General features: G+C 39.3%; 3 protein-coding genes and 2 long non-coding RNA genes across 5 annotated transcripts; all 5 read left to right on the forward strand.

Moving 5' to 3' along the window:
- Window positions 1-646: 646 nt before the first annotated feature.
- LOC110802854 (uncharacterized) lies at window positions 647-2,228 on the forward strand. Its single transcript, XR_008925802.1, has 3 exons — window positions 647-828; window positions 1,055-1,162; window positions 2,160-2,228. It is a non-coding gene; the product is annotated as an uncharacterized lncRNA (long non-coding RNA).
- A 675-nt stretch (window positions 2,229-2,903) lies between these two features.
- LOC110802846 (uncharacterized) lies at window positions 2,904-4,073 on the forward strand. The gene is made up of 3 exons (XM_022008309.2): window positions 2,904-2,995; window positions 3,514-3,588; window positions 3,741-4,073. Exons 1-3 carry the CDS (start codon window positions 2,918-2,920, stop codon window positions 4,071-4,073), a joined length of 486 nt encoding a protein of 161 aa, XP_021864001.2. The 5' UTR covers window positions 2,904-2,917.
- Window positions 4,074-4,083: 10 nt separating this feature from the next.
- Window positions 4,084-4,927, forward strand: LOC130465786 (uncharacterized). Its single transcript, XR_008925803.1, has 3 exons — window positions 4,084-4,353; window positions 4,485-4,690; window positions 4,780-4,927. It is a non-coding gene; the product is annotated as an uncharacterized lncRNA (long non-coding RNA).
- An 8,144-nt stretch (window positions 4,928-13,071) lies between these two features.
- LOC130463538 (uncharacterized) lies at window positions 13,072-14,154 on the forward strand. The gene has a single exon (XM_056832699.1). It carries the CDS (start codon window positions 13,072-13,074, stop codon window positions 14,152-14,154), a length of 1,083 nt encoding a protein of 360 aa, XP_056688677.1.
- Window positions 14,155-15,835: 1,681 nt separating this feature from the next.
- LOC110802845 (uncharacterized) lies at window positions 15,836-16,506 on the forward strand. The gene is made up of 2 exons (XM_022008308.2): window positions 15,836-16,354; window positions 16,456-16,506. The coding sequence occupies exons 1-2, from the start codon at window positions 15,836-15,838 to the stop codon at window positions 16,504-16,506; spliced, it is 570 nt and encodes a 189-aa protein (XP_021864000.2).
- The last annotated feature ends 6,921 nt before the right edge of the window (window positions 16,507-23,427 follow it).

The following is a 23,427-nucleotide window of genomic DNA, read 5'->3' on the forward strand; positions in this document are numbered from 1 at the left end:
TGAAGCGGTGGCTTGCATTCCTACAAGCAGGTAGCTACTGTCTTGACCTCAAAACTTGGGGTTTCAAGCTGGTAAGTATATCAGTAACAAAGCTTCTGATGTCTAGTCTTGATCTGAATAGAGGGAAAGAACACAAATTTGGAAACCTATTAACTCCGGCAGGCTGCAATACTTTTTTTTTTGTATATTGTAACTTTGTTTCTTTTGTACTTACATTAAAGTGTCACTTGTTTTTCTCAGATCAATGGCTTCTTCACAGCAGCATACCACTGAATTTGTTCCCCTCCCAAAGAAAGGAAAAGAAGAAAAAGGTCGTGGGGCCACTAGAATGAGTAAAGTTGTTCGAGCAAGGAATAAGGGGCTCAAATTTCAGGTTAATTGGAATATCAATGATTTACCAATTGGTAAACACAGTGTACCTATGATGAGTTATTGGGGAACTAGCATCCGCACTAATGTCCCAATTACTCTTAAAACATGGAAAAATGTTCCTCAACGTTTGCTAGATTCTCTATTTGAAGATGTTGCGGTAATAATATCATTATTGCATTTTTGTTAAATAATTATTCTTTATATGATGGTGAACATCGGCATTGATTAATTTCATTCTTTACTTCTTAGATAACATATAACATTGACCCTAAGAAGAAAAAATGGAGGTTGAAAAAAGCTAATGCTGCTTGGACGAACTTCAAATCCGAGCTCACAAGAAATTGGATCTGGACACCGCAAATGGAAATACGTACAGCTCCACCAAAGCAATACAATTTTATCAAGCCAAATGATTGGAAAGAGTTTGTTCAAAGTCGACTTACAAAAGAATGGGAGGTATGTACTTTCTACACTTATTTAAAGAATTACAGAAGAATGAGTGTTTCTACTACTGGAAATAATCGTGATAGATTGACAAGAAACAATTCAGAACTCCTGATGTGGCTTTTCTTCTACATCTTGTTTTGTGTATTCCTTATAATTAAGAAATGAACATGTACATTTTACAAGAGAATATTGAATGAAAATTAATTATTTAATTATTTTCTCTCTGTGAACCTAGGGCTAGGGCGTAAGTACTTCAGGTAGCCATCCCAAGGAACCTTTTTCAGGCCTGCTCTAGATACCAAACATCACAAACAACGGCCCAAGACGTCATTAGCTGAAGCAGGTGTGTAGTAAATGACTGCCTGCATATAAATAGTTCAGAATTTCCCCAAGATAACCAGACATTCAAAGAGCATAGCTATCAAAGATTTAAAAAGATGAAAATGCAACAGTAATGGATAAGTACTGGCACACAGAAATCTAGAATATTTTTAGCTAAATTGTTTTTTTCTTGCAGCTCATGGAACAGACATAATGCACATTTAGGGCTCAGCATAGAGATCAAGTATCTTTTCACTTTATTCTTTTTTTCTTTCCTTCTTCCAGGTCTTTGCTTAAAAAAGGCTATAAGAGTTTGAGAACTTAACTAGAGAATAGAGATTATAAATCCTGGAGTCACAACTTGCAGTCACAGGAAGCACTCACAAAGAAGCAACCAGTCAACCACCTAAAAATATCACATCTTGCTGGTTTAAAACAAGAAAAATCACACTAAAAAAAGCTAAATGAAATTGTGAACATTTCCTGAAAATTTAAAGGATGCCTGAAGAAGCTAAGAGAACATCAAATTCAAAAAAATTCAACCAAATCAGTATTTCAGCATATCCTTAATTCCTTATTGACACGCAGATTCGAGAAAGAAGCTGTTAGCAGCTTATACCTTACAATCAGTGCCACATTGTTTGGTTGTCAATTCTCCCCTCGTTGTACTTTGTGCATCTGACAATGCCAAAAATGCAACTGAATAATTCAGTCTCTCGTAGAGAACTTTGCACTGCTCTTGCAGTAAAGAGGTATCCGTGCTGAATGTTCGATGACCATCTACAACCATTATGCAGTGAGTTTCCAAAGTTTAAAAAAGATTTAGGCCGACTCAGTCATGCTGGTTAGCAATTTTTTTGCAAAAGATTTTTCATCACTAACAGAACTCTGTAGCATTATTTGATAATAATAAGTATCTGTTTGCTAGTCTCTTTTCCATTTGCTCCCAAACATCATCATCATTTATTACTTGGCAGTGTTATTCCACCCTTAACTAACACCCTAGTTTTGTTTATCAGGAGAAGAGTGCAGCCGCAAAGAAGTCTGCAGGGGGACATTTATATCATCAAAAGCGTGCTCGTAGAGGATAGGCTCTATTTGAGCAAGATGTGGTAAATGAATTTTGAGTATGTCTATATTTAAATTGATATAAAATGTATCCTAGAAAGGTCACAATTTTAATTTCTTGTTTCTCAGATCGAAGAGATGGCTAAGAAACGCATTTATATATCATCGGTTAGTCGAGCTCAACTGTGGAAATTAATGAGGACCGACAACAAAGGGAATATTCAAGAAGGGGCTAAAGAAGTTTCTAAGCGTATAGTATGAGTTTGATATGGAGTGATATCTGATTTGTCATATAATAATATGTTTATCAATGTAATAAATTTGTTTGTAACTTTTTTTCTTATGAATGCTGTAGGATTATTTTATGCATCAAGCTGAAAAAGGAGAGATTGAAGACACGGGTAGGCTAGATGTATTGTCTAAGGCCTTGGAGGAGAAACGATATGGTGGTCGTGTGAGAGGGGTTGGAGTTGGAGTGACAAATACAGATTATTTTGGAACGATAATAACTAGAAAAGAGTATATAGATCAAGTGACAAAATTGTGCTCACGGGTTAAAATCTTGGAGCGGGAAATAAAGGATATGAAGAGCAGAAAGCCTAAGGGAAGAAAGAATCATTCGGTGGAGGAGGAGGAAGACGAGGAGGAGGAGGAGAAAGACGAGGAGGAGGAGGAGGAGAAAGATGAGGAGGAGGAGGAGGACGATGAAATGGACGTCGAGGAGGAGAATCTTGATGGCTTAAAGTTGGATCACATTCGGGACATGCCTATCTCTATTTCTCCTGAGGTAAATAGATTAAATATTTTCATTGAACCATGTGCCTATGTCAATTCCGTTTCTCTGACTGATTTAGTTGGCTTCCATATAAGACTTTGGTTCCATTTCTTTGACTGAAGCATAACTTAAAAATCTGATTGGACAAGGAAACTCCATTATGATCAGGACACACAACAATATAGATTAAAAGTTTCTCGTATATAAGTTCTCATATACTTCTGGTATTTGATTATCATTTTAGTTATCTAGACTTCTTTTTAGATCTCATTGTGGACCGTGATCATTGATACAAGCAATCAACAGATGAGCAGCAGCATACTGCAGTCAGAAGCATACTGCAGTCAGCAGCAGCGTACTGCAGTCTGCAGGAGCGTACTGCAGTCAGCAGCAGCGTACTGCAGTAAGCAGCAGCATACTGCAGTCAGCAATATCACCTGACTCGTTCTATTTTTGCTGGTTCTTATGCTCTCTAATTCAGTTTAAGTGCTTTCCTTTGAACAACTAACATGACAAAGTTTCATTTATAGGAGAATGTCGAAGTTTTGAAGTTAGATCACATTGGGGACGCAACTACAAAACATGATATTTGTATTATTCCCGAGGTAAATAGATTGAACCAAATAATTCTGATTTGAAAAAACTATCTGCCATATTCTCGTGATTTCTGAATTAATTTAGATAAAGAAACATGACTAATTCGATTTCCATTGACGTTGATGCTGTGAATTTGTAACTCATTTGTTGACTCTTGTAGGGTTTAACTCCTTGCAAATTAGCATTGTCCAATCCTCGGTATCGAGTGGTTGCTACGGAGAATGTTCACAACTTCAAAACTGGCACAGTGATGCATCTACTACCAATACCATCAGGATATGCACGAATTGGTATCAGCTATTCTACGGAGATGGACACTCCTTTGCCCGTGCCGCTTGAAGGAGAAGCTGTAACCATCAGAGAAGCTATAGGGGCCCTTATTTTCTGGCCTATAGAACTTATTGTTCTAGATACGGCGGTTAAAATTATTTCTACATGTGTATTATTTATGGTTTTTAACATTGTTTATGAACGACGATTGTGTTACTTATAGGAGGACAAGTAGGATCCATCAAAACTCCAACATCGTCAACAGGAGAATCTCACAAGGTAGACGACGGTTGTGAGGAAAAAGTAGATGTGGCTACCCTTCCAGAATGCCTTTTTATGTTCCATATCTGTGTTTCGAAGATGGAACGTAACGAACAAATTAAAATGACAATTGACATTGGAGTAACAACACAAAGCAAGGACATCTTTCTTGGTAGGAAAGAAATCTTCCGTCTCCTTGCACAGAAAGAACTTGAACTGCCCCATATATTGACATATATGTCGTAAGTATATATTCCTTTTTGTTTCATGTCCTTGAAATTAACTTATCCGTTTGAATTTTGAAATCTAGGGAATTGTTACATCTTCTTTCTAATAGTCCTTAATATACATATTTTTCCTTGAAAATTTATAGGAAGTTATATGATCGGTGTTGTTTGACTGGATGCTCTGCTTTGTTTGGGTTTTTATGCCCATCGGGGATATCCCTTTTTACCGAATTTAAAAAAGGGGAGTCGAAGAAGGAAAAGAGTGCAAAAGAAGTCGGACGCAATATATTGTAGACACACTAAAAGAAACGGCGGCTAAAGGAAAAATCTTCATTGCTCCATATAATGCTCAGTATAATATCTTTCACTCACTTATATTTAAATGTTTGCGTATTGAGAATCTTTCTCTTATGACTTAAAATTTGATATGATGTTTCGTAGGTTTCATTGGGTTTTGTGCGTCATTGATCCTTACAATAACACAGTATATTACTTGGATTCTTTACGTACTCTTGAATTCATAGGAACCGAAAAAGGCATCATTGGGGATTTACTTGAAATCGTTAACACGTGAGTGAGTTTAATTAACAACCATTGCTTGTCTTTAATTAAATTTTTATATGATAATTAACTAATGGTCTTGTCTTAATTTTTGTTTCTCTTTAGAGCACTTTTCCAATTTCGAAGTCACAGGGAGCTTGCCACAAAGTTGAAGATGAACACAAAATGGATAAAAATACAAGTAAGCATTTTATATATTATTTTATTAGCTCGAGCTGAAAATGTATGGAATATTTACTGACATCTGGTTTATTTTTGTAGTGTCCTTGCCAAGAAGATTACATAGATTGTGGATATTATGTGATGAGATTCATGAAGGAGATAATCTCACACAAGCGACTTCAAATTCCTGAAGAAGTAAGTCTTATTTCTGCTGAACTTTTTTGTTTTGCAAATCTGAACTTAGTTTTGCTGTGTATTTTCCGGACACTTGCAAAGATTAGCTGAACTTAGTCTGTTGGAGTGTATGGTAGTGTTATATTTTGAAACAGGGGAAGGAAAGTCTAGTTGTTGTGGGGGACTAATTTGTTGAAGTGTATGGGTGTGTTATACTAAAGGTCATATACATAATTGTCCATGCTTTTAGTAGAAACCGTCTTTAATTGCATCGTTTTCTGACAAATCTCATCCTTTAACTAGATCATTTAAGTATAGAAGTAGTTTAGTGGTCTGAAAATTTTGGAGTCTGGTGTTGACTGTCCTGCTTATACTTCTACTGCTGTTGACTGTCCTGCTTGTTGTCCTGCTGCTGTGTTTGTTGATCAGCAACTGTCTAGCCATTGAATCAGCAACTCTGCTTGTTGATCGAGCTTCATAAATCAGACTAGTTCCTGTAAGTTATTTATAGGAATGCATAAGATAGGAGAGAGTAGCATAGGCACACTGTGACTGAGTACTCAAGATAGTAATCTGATTTAGTAATCTGGCCATACTAAATCTGATTTCTCATATAATCTGACCATATATTCCCTTTGCTAGCTGCTTCTGCTTACCCCAAAATATACAGCAGAATCGTACAATAATAGCCAAGACAACCAAGATAATGGTTTCAAACAGCAAGAATAGAACTATGGCTCTTTCGTTTGCAGTCGATCTAAACAGAAGGAAAATACATCTCATTTACCTGTATAAACATTGATGCTCTTAGGCCTTAACTCGGAGCAACTAAATGCAAGTTTTAGTATGCTAGATGTATGAAATTTATAGGCTTTAAAAGAATTAAGTGTCTCAGAATCAGGCGAATGGAAAGGGTTATACACATATCAGTTTCAAGCCATTAAGTAAGAGAGTAACTTGAAGAACCTTACTTGCTGCACTGATAAAAGTGAGATTATCTCCTCGTCTAGATTAAAATTGTATAAACTTAACACGGACGCAGCAGTCCAGCAGGGAGTGTGTGGGTTAGGAATGGTTGTGAGGGACGGTGTGGGCGATGTACTGGTGGCTGCTGCAGGTAGGAAGGAGGTGGGTAGGACGGCTGATCTGGCAGAGGCGGCAGCAATTAAATTCGGCCTCCAATACGCGTATGATGCAGGATTTCGCAACATAGAAGTGGAGTCTGATTGCCTCAAAGTGGTCAGAATGTTGAGAGATAATCAAAGGGAACGTACAACCACTCATGTTGTGGTGGATGAGATTCTAGTTTTGAAATGTAATTTTGAATTTTGTTCATTTGATTTTGTTGGTAGAAAGTGTAATTGTGTGGCTTGTATAGGTCACTTTGAGATAGGTTTGATACAAATTCACCTAATACAACCAACCTATGTTATGTGATAATCTATTCCTATAATGTGAAGTTTAGATTTTTTTTTCCATATATGGCACTTATTGTTTATTGTAATATTAATTCTTACGGGTTTTTCCCCATCTATATATGTATGAATATCTTATACCCCTATTATTTCGCAGTACTTTTCAGATTGTCAGTTTCCAATTTATGACACGGAGCAGATTGACGAAGTAAGAACAGAGTGGGTGCGCCATGTTGTTCAACAAATGTATAATCGCTAGGTTACGTTGAATGAACCAATAAACATACAACTTTATTAATTAATTTATTTTGCGTAGTTTAATGTTTAGAATTTTATTTGTGATCTATGTAATCAGTTTTATTAGGGTGACTTGTAAAAATTCTTTCCATTGAGGTTTGGGAATTAATATTCAACTATTCACTACTCTTCAATATATGGTTATTTTGCGGAAAAAATGAAATTTTTTTCAGGTAGACATCGATATTATAAATAATTAAAAAATAAAAAATAAAAAAACTTTAATAGCGCTTCATAACATCCGCTATTAGAAAATAATTTGAAAGATGGCGCCAAATCTTCAATAGCGTTTCTTTAATAGCGTTTATAATGTGCTATGAAAGAAACATTTGAATTATCCTAGATATTACATATGACAGCGCTTTTGAAAAGCGCTATTAAAGGTACCTTTTACTTTTAATAGCGAAGCCATCAACAGCGCTTCAAGAAGCGCTGTTAAATGCATTATTAAGCGCTGTAAAATGCAATTTCTGTCGTAGTGATACTTGGGAATTTTTAATTCGTCGTAACTAACCTGTAAGTCGTATGTTTTGAAGCACTTTCCAAAGTCTTCATAGTTTTCATTCCTCAAGATAACTACGTATCTATCTTGGTTGAATTCTATTCCTTATACGATTTACCTAGGTATTGAACATCAAACGTTAGTGTCTATAAAGACATTACTCAAGTCCTTTGAGTATTAGGATTCTCTTGAAGCACTTCTAAAGTCTTCCTGAAGCTCTTCCAAAGGCTTCTAAGTACGGAGCTTTTCCAAAGACTCCTAAGTATCCTACATTTGTTTGTTGCTTGACTCGAAGTCCATTCGAGGTCATTTTTCTCCCACTTGCCTTTTTGGAAATATGATAGTTTCCTAAAAGACATTATCTAGAGCAACAACCATATGTTCTCAGATTTGTGGTAGAATCAATACCTTTTGTTTCCACGAGTCGCTCATAAAGAACCATATATCTATCCTTGAGTTTGTTTGATGTAAACACTAACTCCCACTGGGTTTGACAACCCTAGATATATATGTACTAAAAAGATGTACTGAACCGAAGTTCAATCCTTATGACATCTGATCCTTAGCTTTGACAACCTTGTTTAGTGTGATAGTCACTTGAGAGTATCATTTAGAAACTATATAGGAAAATAGTCGTGATTATCGTTAATCGAATGGATTCCGATTCTCCATTTGGACATACCATATTCTTATGGAGCTTTGATTGTTATAATGCCATATAAACAATCTAGATAATCTTTCTTGGCTCATGCAAACATCACCTTGACCAGCCTAGATGTTCCAAAATTCTTGCCAAGTTGATTTTATACCCTTTTGTGAATTACATTTAAGCATTTCACACATTTCACTTTGAGTAAATATAGCCATATTTTCTCAAATTCTTGTGAAATAGGTAAGTCATAAAATCCATCTTTGGCCCATGAACTTCATTGTCTAGAAACTTCTAACAATAGTCCATTTCTATGTCACGTTCAACAAGCAAGACCCACATGTCTTAAATTAACCAACTTTCAGAAATCCATGCCATGGAATCTTAGAATGTTGACTTGTTGATATGGTCGTATGACATGGCCAAAGATATGTGGAACACAAATCAAAATGTTTGATTTGAACCTTCTGAAGTTTGAGTGTGAAGAGATTCGTTTGTTTATTAATCAATCATATGACTCAACCCTTAAATGACCATTTCATTCAAATAAACACTCAACGAATGTTTTTGTTTACTTTGAATGTGAGTCTTTCCGTTGTCCAAACAGAAATTGATTATGATGATTAATGGAACATAATACCATTAAGTTCCAGCCTTTAGAAGGACTTTAAAACAAACATGATGACCCTACAATTAATGTAGCACAACTTTGCTTCATTTTCCAATTGTAGGTCAATAACCAGACTTCGCTCCCGGAATTTGAGTTATTAACAAGAGTTTAGAACCTCAAGCGGTAATCTAATACCATAGGAGTTTATTTGCTAAGTCGTTTCTCTTTAACACAAACTTTTAGGTAGAAATTGAATATTGAATTCATTTCTTTTGTTCCCCTTTCCTATCCTTTCTAGCAGGTTTTCTTATAGTCCTAAAGATTTTACTCTTTGCTTGATCTTCTTACTTTGTTACGCTTACAAAGTCCCTTTCTTTTGTTCACTTTGAATGACAACATCCAATGAGTCTAATTCATTATCGAATCAAAAGAAAATTGGTTGTTAACCATTGGTTATACATGAGTCTTTAACTCAATACTTTATTATTCCAAAACTACCTAGTATTCTGAATATATGAGGTCCAATTGGTCTACCATTCAAATTCTAGTTTGAAAACAACCATGAAGATCACTATAATAAAATAACATTCAAGATACGCTCTCACTCTCCTTTTCTTTGAGAATCACTCTCAAAAATAGTTACCAATCGATCGAGGAAATATCGCAGTTCTATTGTCCGAACGCAATAAGGTTGAAGATTGACTATTCTATAAAATGAACTAGCAAAGAAAACATTTATCATACTTTAATAACTTGAAATAAAAGCATTCACGCAATCATCAAAGCTATTAAACATTTCATTCATGCAAAAAGCAAAAACATGGTCCAAAAAGAATGAAACGATTCCAAGACCCCAAAAGTCCTAAATCCTTGAGCAGCTTTGGCATGTCTTAAGTAGTTTAAGATTTTAGGTAAGCAAAACCTATTGCTAGTAATCTCCAAATTACTCTTGGTTAATAAATTAATACCATAATTTATCCCATTGCCACAACATAATGCCACTGTTGTTTGAGTTGAAACCACAATCAACGTGCTCCTTTGGGATGCCTTACTACCTAAGTCAACTAAAATAGCACCTCGCTTTGGTGTAAACCTACTACCTTAGATCCTTAGATTTTTGTAAGTGCTTGATTTGGAAGGCAATTTTTAAAGTCAATATTACTTTGGACCTAGTTGTTTCTATGTTGGTTCGATTATTTAGTGAACTTAATCTAATCGAGTCATATGAAACAACCTATTCATGCAAAGCATACATACATTCATACATTCACGCATAATATATATATATATATATATATAATTGCATAAATAAATGGTGATCTAGTATGGCCCAAAACATCTTGTCTTGAAGCATCCAATCTTCATCACCTCCTTGTTAGCTTGGCATCGTCTTGAATCTTCGTTCAAATGCTAACTTAAAGTTCTAAACTTAGAAATACTTGAAAATAATAAATTACATCAAAATTTCCATGGTACGCAGACCATATTTAAAACTTTACATTCAAAGATAGAACGGTTCGCAGACCGTATTTATCTATCCTAAATGGCCATACTAGTCACTTTGGAGTACCTGCATTACATAAAATATACATTCTATGCATTCTCCCATTCGTATGCTAAAACGAATGGCCCATGTAAATATGCAAGTATTTACGTGAATTAATTAAAATTCACGTTCACATAAACGCGTCCTAAAAGATTAATCAATTTCCAAATTATTAATCCTTAGACTTTATTCTAATTAAAATCAAATTTAATTAAAATAATGCGACCTACGAAAATAATTAAAAATAATTATTTTATTTTAATTTCATTTAGTGGCTCCCACTCAAACCATTAATTATTCCGGATAATTAATTATGAAATATTAAATTAAAATCGCGGCCCGGCCCAAGCAAATAAGATATTAAATTAAATATCCCGTTAGCCCAAATTAATGAGAATATGCGAATCCCAACGAAATAAACAATTTTCAATGAAAAAAGTCCAAGTGCATAGTTGGGCTAGGCTTGCGCCCAGCCCATAGCCCTTGCGTGTGGCCTACGAGGCGCATGAGCAAGCTCGCACACCCAGCAGCCTGCGCGCGCGCGTGCCCGCAACTCCTCACTGCCCCTGCGCTGCGTCGTTGTGCCACCGCTGCGCTGGACGTCGCATGACCTTGTGCCTTACTTCGTCGCAGCACCCGCAAGCATCGCTTGCCCTTTCCTCGCCCAGCGCGCACGAAGCACGCAACACGCTTGCTGCTGCCTGTGTCGATGCGGCTCGGCTCTCGTACAGCAGCCCGCATGGCCTTGCGAGCCATACGTCCACCACACATCATGTTCGTGCCTATGGTTCGGGCCTACGGACCAACTTAATTAAAATTAAATTTAATTTCACGAACTTGCATTAATATTATTTTTCAAAAAGTTACGATTTTTATTTTCGAAAAACAACGATTTTAACGATTTAATAAACTTTAGCGACAATCCAATTCCGTAAAATATTAAATCAAAGGCTAACATTATTCAAACTTTTAAGAACGAACGAATCAACTTGAAAATTTTGAACTTTTAAATAATAAAATCCGAAAATTTAAATCGTTCATTAACATTTAAATTTCAGATTTTTAATAATTAGGTTTAAGTGCGATTAAAATTAACGAAACCATTCAAAATTTTAATCCAATAATTTTTAAAATTAGCCACTGACCCATGAAATTATATCCCCTTTCCCAATTAACCGAATTATTAAACCAAAATTAATTAAAATTCAATTAGGGTTACAAATTTTACGAATTGGGGAAAGGAAAAATTAGTGTTTATACTTATCGGAAAAATCTGAAAGTTTGACCACAGATCAAGAATATACCCAGCAACATTGTGTCAAAATTTCAAGCAATTCCGAGTAGTTTAGGTCGACCTTTTAATTGAATTACTGTCCGACACTTTTAATTTTTATTAAAAAATTAACAAAAATTTAAGTTCTTCTTTAATTGGTGCTGAGAAACTTTCTCCCCAAGTATTCTCTCGGTGCATGTTAGCATAACGTGCGCCGACGCCATGGCAAGGAAAAGTGGGGCAAAATCTCAAGCAAACAAGCATGGAAATGGAGCTGGCAAACCTCGAGGTCCTCCTTCAGACTCACAAGCACTCAAAACACGCTCGTTGGATGAAGTTTTGGGGGTAGAGGCGTTGGATTTTGGATTGGAAAACGAGGTTTTCACTCCAAAATCTTCATTGCAACAGCTTCAAGTTCGATCGGAGGTTCGAAATTCATTCAATAAATTCATGGAGGTCATCCATGGAACGCATAGTCGAGCTCGATCTTTAAGTTCTCGTCCAAATATGGATGTAGGTATGATCTATGTTCCCATATTGCAACACTTTGATGATGACATAGTTGTTGATAGTAATTTGGATGAGGCATCTGTGTTAGCTGATGATAATATCACACCAGTTCAGATTGAATTGGATGATATTCAGAGTGAAATAGATTTTTGGAATTCTGCAGTTGTGTGTTATATTGTAGGAGCTAATCCCCCAAATAATTTGATGGAGGGCTGTGTTAGGAGGATTTGGGGGGGGGGGGGGTTTGAAGGTGGATAAGGTGGTGTTAGTGAAGAAGGGAGTATATCTGGTTCGATTTTTGTCTATGGAATCAAGGGATAAAGTTCTGCAGGGGCATTATTTCTTTGATAGCAAACCCTTGATTGTGAAACCCTGGGATCAGGATTTGGATATGGACAAAGAAGAGGTGCAAGTTGTTCCCATCTGGATTCAATTGAAGTTGAACTGCAAATACTGGAGTGAAAAAGGCTTATTCAAAATTGTGAGTCGGGTGGGAAAACCAATTAAGAGAGATTATGCTACCACATGTAGAGATAAAATTCAGTTTGCTAGAGTTATGGTTGAAGTTCCTATGGCAAATTCCTTACCTGATCACTTATTCTTCATGGATGAACATGGAGAAAAGGTTAAGGTGGAACTGAGATATGAATGGAAGCCTACCCTATGTAACAAATGTAAGATGGTGGGGCATGCTGAAGCAGAATGCAGGCAGGGTAAGAGTAGGAAGGTGTGGGTACAGAAACAAAAAGAAGGGGATGTTCAACCTCAGAAAGTGACCATAGCTACTGAGGTGGATCATGAAGGATTTCAAAGGGCTTTGAGACCAATTAGGGTCAGAGCTGATTCAGTGGAACCAACTCAGATTGCTAATCCCTTTGCTATACGGCAGAATGAAGATATGATTGAAACTGGTGTCAATTTGACAGGTGGGGGAGGGAACTTGAGTAGACAGGAGGGAAGACAAAGTGGAAGGGGGGACCCTTCACCACCTCATGGTTAGAGTACTTAGCTGGAATGTAAGGGGCATCAACTCAATGAAGAAACAGGATGAAGTGAGAAGGTTCATCCAGAAGTTTGATGTTGGGTTGGTTGGGATCCTTGAGCATAAGGTGAAGGGTGCCAATCTTAACAAGCTTTACCAAAGAGTGTTTACATGCTGGTGTTTTACAGGAAATGTTAGTTTTCATAAGGGAGGAAGAATAGTGGTAGGTTGGAAACCTGGAAGTTTTATTGTGAGTGTTGTAGCTGTTACAGCTCAGTTGATTCATTGTCATGTCACCCCCATTAGTGGTAAAAATGGTTTTTATTGCACATTTGTATATGCATTTAATGAAAGCAAGCAGAGAATTGAGCTATGGAGAGACTTGAAGGTGTTAAACACACAGGATCCTTGGATTATGTGTGGAGACTTCAATTGTGTTATGTCTAGTGAGGAGAGAATAGGTGCACCTGTAAGGCAAGCTGAAATAACTGATATTAATAGTTGTATGCATGTTTGTAGTATGGAGGATGTGAAGAGTGTAGGGAACATGTTTACCTGGAATAACAAACAGCAGGGTTCTGCTAGGGTGTTTTCTAAGTTGGATAGGGTGTTAGCTAATCCAGCATGGCAGAGTGAGTATGTTGATGCAAAGGTGTGTTTTATAAATGAAGGAGACTTTGACCATTTCCCTGGTCTGCTTACAGTATATCCAAGACTTGCAGGAGGGAGGAAGCCATTTAGATATTTCACAATGTGGAAGACAGCTCCTACTTTCAATACCATCATCCAGGATGTATGGAGGGAGCAGTTAACTGGAAGTAAGATATATGTTCTAGTGACTAAATTGAAGAAGGTTAAAGTTGTTCTGAAAGAGCTCAATAAGAAGGGTTTTACTGATATCCAGGCTGCTGAAATTAAAGCTCATCAGGCAATGTTAGATGCTCAGCAAGCCATGAACTCAAATCCTACAAATTCAAAGCTAGCTGATCTAGAGTTAGATGCCATCAAGGAATACAAATTGCATCATCAAGTCTATATGGACTTCTTAAAGCAAAAAGCCAAGCTGGAGTGGATCGAAGCTGGTGATGAGAACACTTCTTTATTCCATCAGAGTATCAAGGCCAGGACTGTTTAGAATCATGTTTACATCATACATGATATGCATGGAAAATGGCAAGATACTCCAGAGTCAGTTTCTGATGCATTTCTAGAGTATTATAAGCAATTACTGGGCACAACTCATTTTGGAAGAAGCTCTATAGTCAAAGAGGTGGTGTTGGCTGGTCCAGTGATTAATGAACATCACAGAACTCTCCTCAATGCAACTTATACTAGAGAGGAAGTGAAGAATGCACTATTCTCCATTCCTGGAACTAAAGCTCCTGGACCAGATGGCTTTGGTTCTTTCTTCTACAAGGATTCTTGGCACATAGTGGGAGATGAGGTAATTAATGCTGTTCTTGATGTGCTGAATAGTGGTAAACTTTTAAAGGAGATTAACCATACAATCATCACTTTAATTCCTAAAACAAAATGCCCCAAAAATGTTAGTGAATTCAGACCTATCTCATGTTGTAATACACTTTACAAATGTGTTACCAAGGTGATGTGTGGTAGATTAAGACAGGTGTTGCCAGATCTGATTCTTGAGAATCAAGGGGGGTTTGTGCATGGAAGATATATTGCTCATAACATCATGGTAGTGCAGGATTTAGTAAGGCATTATGGAAGGAAATCTGTTAAGCCTAGTTGCCTGTTAAAAGTGGATTTGCAAAAGGCTTATGATACAGTAGATTGGTGTTTCCTGAAGGAGATGTTAGAAACTTTGGGGTTTCCTACTGCTTTTGTGAAGTTAGTGATGACCTGTGTTACAACCCCAATGTTCTCTCTCATGATAAATGGGACTATGCATGGTTTTTTCAAGTCTAAAAGGGGTTTGAGACAAGGTGATCCCATGTCACCTCTGCTGTTTGTTATATGCATGGAGTATTTGTCCAGAATTTTGCATAAGTTGATTGATTTGCCTCAATTTCAGTTTCATCCAAGGTGTAAAGATGTGAAGCTCACCCACCTTTGTTTTGCTGATGATCTTATCCTGTGTTGTAAAGGGGAATATCCTTCCATTTATTCCTTGCTCCAAGCTTTTGCTTTATTTTCCATGACTTTTAGATGGCTAACAAGAGCAAGTCTACTATTTATTGCCACGGCATGCCTGAGTATGATGTGAAAAGAGTAGTGGATGGATCTGGTTTTACTAGGAGTACTTTACCTTTCAAGTATCTAAGAGTGCCAATCTGTTCTAAAAGGATTTGTGCAAGTCAGTGTGATGTGTTGGTGGACAAGATGACAACAAGGATTAAAATGTGGAGCACTAGAAATTTGTACTACACAGCTAGAATGCAACTGATTAATTCAGTTCTTTTAAGTCTGCATATGTACTGGGCCCAGATTTTCATTCTTCCTAAGAGTGTTCTGTATGATATAGCTAAGGTCTGTAGAGCTTTCTTATGGAGTGGGAAGGCATATAGTTCTAAACCAAGGTCTGTTGCCTGGGATAGAGTTTGTTCACCCAAACAGGTTGGTGGTTTGGGTTTTAGGGATGTGATCACTTGGAACATTGCTAGTTTGGGGAAATACGTGTGGGCTATCACCACTAAGCAGGGTAACATCTGGATTAAGTGGATTAATTCAGTTATATCAAAGATGGGGACTGGTGGGAGTACCAACCAAATGCCTCTGCAAGTTGGTACTGGAAAAGGATATGTGCAACAAGAGATCAACTGAAACAAGTTTTTTCCTATGCTGAGCTTAGGAATATGGCTCAATATTCTGTCAAGCAGGTTTACAACAAGTTGGTGGGTGATAAACCTCATGTTCAGTGGGATAAGGTGGTCTGGAACAGATTGAATGTGCCAGAGCATAGATTTATATGCTGGCTTGCAATACAGAATAGGTTACAGACTACAGCCAAGTTAGCAAAAATAGGTGTGAGCTACTCTACTGATTGTTTAATTTGCAAGCAAGCTGCTGAAGTTCATGATCACCTGTTTTTCAGTTGTCAGTACAGTCAATTGTGTTTTCAAGATCTTGCTACATGGCTTAACATTAGAAACACTAGTACAGGCTTACACAATGTCATCAACACCATCAAGAGAGGGAAGCATTCCAAGTTCAGGAATCAAGTATGCTATGCAGGGGTGGCAGCTCTGGTTTACTTGATTTGGAAAAGTAGGAATCAGAGTTTCTGGGAAGGTTCAGTTCCAACAGTTGATTCTGTAATGAGTAATTTGAAACGAATTGTAAAGGATAGAATTAAATCAGTCATGTGTAAGAAAGTAAGTAGAAGGAATAGTGTTTGGTTCTTGAGTCTGTAGTAGTTGGGTGGTTCCTTGTGCCTGTTGGCTGTTAGGTGTTGTGTGCTTTCTGCTGTTGGCAGTTAGCAGTAGTTGTGTGTTCATCTCTGTGTGAGATGGCTAAGTTGTTTTGATTTTGGTTGGTAATAATTATAATAGCTTGCTTACCAAAATAAAAAAAAATAACAAAAACGCCCAAAAACGACACTTCGAGGCCTGTTTTTGCAATTCCGTTCTCATGAGTTGATCTTAGAAAATCCTTTTCAATCAGATTAGGGTTTTAAAAATCCAAAAAACGAATATTTTTGATTTCGGACCAGATTATTACGCAATTCATCCAATAATTCGTAAAAATTCCGAAAATTCAACAAAAAATTCCAAAATTTCGACAGATGCAAAAACAAATAAATCATGCTAAAACATGCTTTGAATACATAAGGCTCATGATACCACTGTAGGGGAATACAGTTAAACATAATAACATGTGCGGAAACAATCCCCAAAGCCATGAAGCATGTATAAAGCACAGATTAAGCAGACTTACGTTTGAAGCGTGTTTTCCACGAATTGTCAACGAACACGAACTTAGAACTCCAGTTGTCGTTCCTCTACTTGGTTCACCGACACGATCAGATCCGTCTTGATTATCGTAGCTTAGACAATCGATCAAGACTTTGTGCTTTTGGGATGAACACACTTTGGAGGCATAGAGAGAATTAGGGTTCTCTGTTTTCTCCTAGGGTTGTGTGTATGAATTGTGCTATGTTGGAAAAGGGGTTAGAAGGTTATAAGGCAAGCCATAAGGCAAGGCCGGCCAACACTTCGTCCGCGCAAGCCCCTTGGGCCGCGTTGTGTGTGTTGCTGCTGCTGCCCCTTGCGTGCGCGCGCGCCCAGCCAAGGCGTGGGCCTTGCGCGCTGGCTGGCTGCTACGCCCAGTGGGCCTTGCGCGCCTTGGCTTGTTGGGCTGGCAGCGTTGCCCCTTTCGTATCCGCGATTAAATATATATCCGATATATTATTTATCGTTTCGTATACGACAAATCACTGTCGTACGATACGATTTATTCGTTTCGCCTAGCTTACGAATATTCGCGATACGATATACGATTCCGATGCAAGGTCGTATCGTATAATACGTTTTCCAACTAATTCCCGAAAAGCTATTAAATGAATTTCCGATTCATTTAATCCGGTGATTTGTTACGTGTCATTGGTGTGACCTTGTAGGTTCAGTCAAGAGTAAGCTGTGAGTTTAATATTCATTAGAACTCACTGATCGGATGCATTGCTCCAGCTAGCTGTTCCGATCACTTGATCTCACTGAGTTAATTGTTCGCAATTAATCTGAACCTTGGTATTAGACTTAATGCACCTTGGGTGAAGGACATATTTTCTTTAATCTACAAGAGTGCTCAAAGTTGGAGATTTTGTTCTCTAGAAGATGGAGTCTGTAGAACGAGCCAATGAGCAAGAAAAGCTGACTCCCACCTGGCAACGACCATATGAGATATATGGCAAGGTTCGGGACGGCACCTATCGCATCCAGGACATGCAAGGTCGGCCTATCCTACGGACTTGGAATGCAGAAAACTTTAAGAAATACTTCATCTAGATAACGTCTGATTGATAGTTGTTTTTAAGAAACTTTCTCAAAAGACCTCTGACGGTTATTGTAGAGTAGTAAACTATGATGTACTTGGATAAATTCGCCTTACAAATATTATAAATAATACTACTCTACTTGTGTTGCTTATCTTCTTTTACGAATGACTGATGACGCTAATTCAAAATAAACCTAATTGAATAAAGGCCTAAGGAGTGGCCCAGATTAGCAAACAATACAAACAAGCCTAATTGATTGAAGCCTAAGAAGTGGCCCAGATTAGCAAAAGCATAGGTTGATCACCTATCAAACCCCCAAACTAACCGTTCGCCTAAAACAAACGTCTCTTAAAACGCACTTAAGATAACAATCCTATGTGCTGCGGCATGAATATGCCGCCTCCATAGTTAGACGGGGGCAAACCCCCAAACTAATCGTTCCTCTAAAACGAACGTCTCTTAAAACGCACTTAGGATAACAATCCTTTGTGCTACGACATGAATATGCAGCCTCCACATTCAAACGGGGGCAAACCCCCAAACTAACCGTTCATCTAAAACGAACGTCTATTAAAAATTCACTTAGGATAACAATCCTTTGTGTTGCGGCATGAATATGCCGCCTCCACAGCCAGACGGGGGCAAACCCCAAACTAACCGTTCGTCTAAAACAAACGTCTTTTAAAAATGCACTTATTTTAACAATCCTATGTGCTGCGGCATGAATATGTCGCCTCCACAGTTAGACGGGGGAAAACCCCCAAACTAACCGTTCGTCTAAAACGAACGACTTTTAAAACGCACTTAGGATAATAATCCTATGTGCTGCGGCATGATTTTGGCACCTCCATCTTAAGACGGGGGCAGACCCTAGGAATATGCATTCGTCTTCACGAACGTTTTCGAAAAGCACCAAGGAAAATACTCCTACGTGCTGCGGCATGAATACGCAGCGTCCTGCTTTCTATATGTAGAAATTTTAACTAAGAAGCAACTATGCTCATTAATTGACGGATAATCATCAATCAAGTTCCCTTTTCTTGAAATCCCCAAACCTGCACAAGCCAGTCTGCCCCATACCTAAGTTAAGCGGCAATCATTCTGATTGATTGACTCCCGTCAATTAATCACCAAAAATAAACTTAGGTATGGGAGTCATCCTTAAACTACTCAAAATGCCTTGTCTGGGGCAACATGCTCAATAGCCGTCAACAACAACAGCATGCAAACATAGAAAAGGCATTCAGAGTCACAAATTGAAGCAAGTGAAACGCATGAAAACATTATCATAAAAAGAAAAGTTAACGATGCCGAAGCATCAGTTGTACGCCTAACTGGCGGATAATCCAAAAGAAACAAAAAATAAATTATCTGTCACAAATGCCCCTTCGCGTTAAAAACTGTCAAGCGCACAACGGCGCAAAAGATAACAAATTCATTACAAGCGCTCACAGCGCTATAAATACTTGCTTTGAAGAGGAAGGGTAACGACTGAGCAAAAACGGAGTTGGTAGAAGCCGGCACGACCACACCATCTGGACTAGTACCGTCGGCAGGAGGAGGCAAAGGCTGAGCAAACGTTTCCCCATCTTGGACTGGCGAGTTTACTTCCTCGCTTTCGTCATCATAGTCCTCAAAGACGGGGGGAGGCAGACCCAATTTCTCAGCAGTCAAGATAGCACCCTGCTTTTCCGTTCCGCTCAAACCATTCTAAGGAGAACTCGTCCATACAGGCGTCCCAAGCACGGTGAGATTTCTCCCTAGTCTCGGCCTCGGCTTCCTTAGCCTCGGCTTTGACCTTTGGTCACATCTGATTGAGCGACGGAACATTGCTCCTCCAATTGGGCCACCCGCTGCCCCAAAGAAACCGTCTCCTGGATCTTGGCCTCGGCTTCCTGAATATAGGACTGGGCAGAAAGAGCTTCAGCCTTAAGAGTATCAATAACGAGTATTTGCTCATTGATTTTTGTCAAATACTTCTTATTGTCACTCCGCAGGACGACGAGCTCCTTACTCTGAGCATCTATCGTCTCCTGCATCTCCAACCGAACCTTCTCCACCGTCACCATGGAATAGTCTCCAGCCTTGGTGGCTCTGCGCACTTGCCTGTTAAGCTGACCTGTGACGTCAGCCTTACAGCGCTTGAGACGTTCGGCTCTAACCATCAACTTTGAAATCAAAAAAAAAAATAACGTCAATAATTGGAACTCGGGATTTAAATCTAAAACAAAATCGATTTACTAGCGTACGTCCAGAAGATACGACTGCATAGCCCCGATATGGCCGTCAGAAGACGAGGGAAACGACTCCACATAGTCCTTGGGCACGGCCTTAATCACCGCAGAGATGATCTTGGCCTTGTCCTTCGAAGAAAAATACTTCGAAGGAGGAATGCGATGCACCTCCTCCCCAGCCGCAGCTTGCCGATTGGGCACTGAACCAAGTCAAAAGTGAACCGTCATCCAATTGATATCATATTCACAAAATGACTCCAGGAACTAAAAACGATAGCTTACCGTCATCTTCACCATCCTTCTGGCGAGGCGTCTCAAGGTGTCCAGCCTTGTAAGGTCCACCCTCCTCGTTAAGAATCTCGACGGAGGAAGGCGAAGGAACCCCCTTCTGAGCGGTCTCCTACCGAGCGTCATCCCGCCTCGCCGAACTCTCCGACGGCAAATGTTGCCTCAGAGGCGTCACCGCCATAGGGATCACCTCCACCGGGGAATCCGCCGACCCTTCTACAACGTCTTCCTTCTTGGGACGCTTGATTCCGGCCTTCACTTTTGGACGCTTCCCAGACAAAACCCCTTTGTCCTCTGCCTTCCTCTTCAGAGCGGTTTGGCTCTTCTCACTCTTTTACAAATTCAGAAGAAAGATGAAGTCCCAACAAATCACAAAAATGAGTGTGGCCCAAACATAAAGTAAAAAAAAACTACCCTTCGCCGGTGGCCCGCTGATCATTCCCTTAAACTTTTGCTTAACCATCTGAGTGAGCCACTCCTTGGTGCCAATTTGGCCTTTCTCGACGGAAGGAAGTTTTGACATGGCAAAAGATGCACGAGAAAGTATAGTTAGTATAATTTAAGAAATATTGTACTCATTAAATCAAAACTATCCCAGATACCTTGGTCTAACCCATGGTCTAGACCTGGGGCGGCTAGAAATACAGGATCTTTAAATTGGGAAAAGGACGGAAGCCAAGACTTTTCCTAAAACTGCCAAGGTTTCCACTTGAAAGTGGACGACTATCTGGTCCCACTCCTGTTTGGTCAAAGCCGGCAGCTCCTCACTTCCCCTAGCAAAGCGAGGCTCTAACTGCCAACGACTGCACTTCAGCTCCATCTCCTGATCCGCTCGTCCAAATCACAACCCACCTTAACCTACAGAGATGGTGTTTAGACGGTTTGTCAAAGGTAGTTGCATAATCACCCTTGTTGGCCAGTTGGAACCATCCCTCGGCTCCTTTGACCTTTTGAAGACAAACCAACCTCAGGAAAGCATTGAAGGACGACTTAAAACCCAAGAACTCGCATTTGGCCACATACCCAAGGACACTCGTCCAAGAGTTAGGGGTAAACTGGCACAGGCCGAGACCAAATCCGTCCAAAACCTCTTCCACGAATGGATGAACGGGAAATCGCAAGCCACTTTTAAGCGCCCCGTTATAAACAGGAAACTCTCTTGGGCCCACGTCATAGATAGTGGAGGTCTCACTAGCCGGCCGCTTCATCTCATAACCCGGGCCACTGTTCAAACTATCAAAATACCCTTTTCCATTCTTCTCCAACCATTTCATCCACTTAGGATCCACACATATCTGGCTTGCGGGGATTTCACCATTTTCCCCTCTAATCACAACAGTAACCCTAGGCCTTTTAGCTGCCTCCTTCTCAACCCCGTCGTTACTCTCATCTTGCTCTGACTCCTCGAGTGAGTCAGCAGGGTTATTAGACGGACCAACATCCTCCTTCTCCTCCATCCAAAATTCATCGAAATATGTGGCTTCACGACGAGAGCTTTTGGCCTCGCTCGGAGGAGTTCCGCTTAATTCTCCAACCGGCACTCAGATGGATCTCCCTCCTGAGAAAGAAGGGTCCATCTGCTGCCACCACAACCGAAGGTCAGCTAAGTTTACCGTTTTTTTCGTCCTCGCCATCGTATCCCGCATAAGAGGCATAATGGGATACTGAACTTAACGACGGACTAAAAATAAGGGATATTGGTGCGGCGCAGATCAGATCACCATATCTAGTGTTAGGTTATGATTCATATGACAAAACATAAATCATGCGGAAAAACCATAAAGCCAGGAAAGCATATTATTTACACATAATCATTTAGCATAGTTTAGGTGCATACACTTTGTTGCGTGCCCTCCCTAGCTGCGCCCGAACAGAACAAGAACAATTCTTTAGGACTCCAAGTGTCGTCCCTCCGTAGATAGTCCACAGTACGTCCGGATCCGCCTCAAGATTGACCAACTAGAATCGCCCTTAAGGTACTAGGATTTTCGGCTAGGTTAGTGCAAGTGTATGGCTGAATTTTTCTTTCAAAAACTTACCTTTTGAATACTTCAATTGTGTCTGTAAATAATGACCCTAGGCACTTATTTATAGAGGTATGGAAAAGGAAATGGAATCCTATTAGGATACTAATTAATTAAACTAGAATCCTAGTCGGACTCTGACATAATTATTTTATCCTTTTAGGATTAGGAATTTAATCATATATCAAATCCTAATAGCTTTAGGATTCGTGTATGAACACAAACACACACACACGCACGGCAGCCCACGAGGGGCGCCTATGCGCGCGCGGCCTGTGAGCTCGCAGCCCACGCCACGAGGCCCACACGCTGCCGTGGCCTTGGCGCGCGCTGGGCCTGCCTTGCGGTGGGCCTGGGCGCTGCCTTAGCTTGGGGCGTTTGTGGCGCGCTGGCTTGCTGGGCGATGGCCCGGCTTCGTGCTGGGCCTTCGTCCGGCAGGCTCCGTCCGATGCTTATTTGTACGATGCGCTTCCGATTAAATTCCCGGTTCCGGAATTCATTTCCGATACGAACAATATTTAATATTTCCGATTCCGGAATTAATTTCCGTTTCGAACAAATATTTAATATTTTCGTTTCCGGAATTATTTTCCGTTTCCGGTAATATTTCCGATTCCGGCAATATTTCCGTTTCCAGCAATATTTCCGATTCCGGCAATATTTTCATTTCCATTAATATTTTTCGATACGTACCATGTTTCCGTTTCCGGCAACATCTACGACTTGGATAATATTTATATTTCCGATACGATCCATATTTCCGTTTCCGGCAATATCATCGTTTCCGGAGTATTCATTTCTTGCTTGTGACGATCTCAGCTCCCACTGAAACCAAGATCCATCGATTCCGAATATCCATAGATGGAGTATTTAATGCCATTAAATACTTGATCCGTTTACGTACTATT

Source organism: Spinacia oleracea, chromosome 1 (assembly GCF_020520425.1).
Source record: "Spinacia oleracea cultivar Varoflay chromosome 1, BTI_SOV_V1, whole genome shotgun sequence".
NCBI lineage: Eukaryota > Viridiplantae > Streptophyta > Magnoliopsida > Caryophyllales > Amaranthaceae > Spinacia > Spinacia oleracea.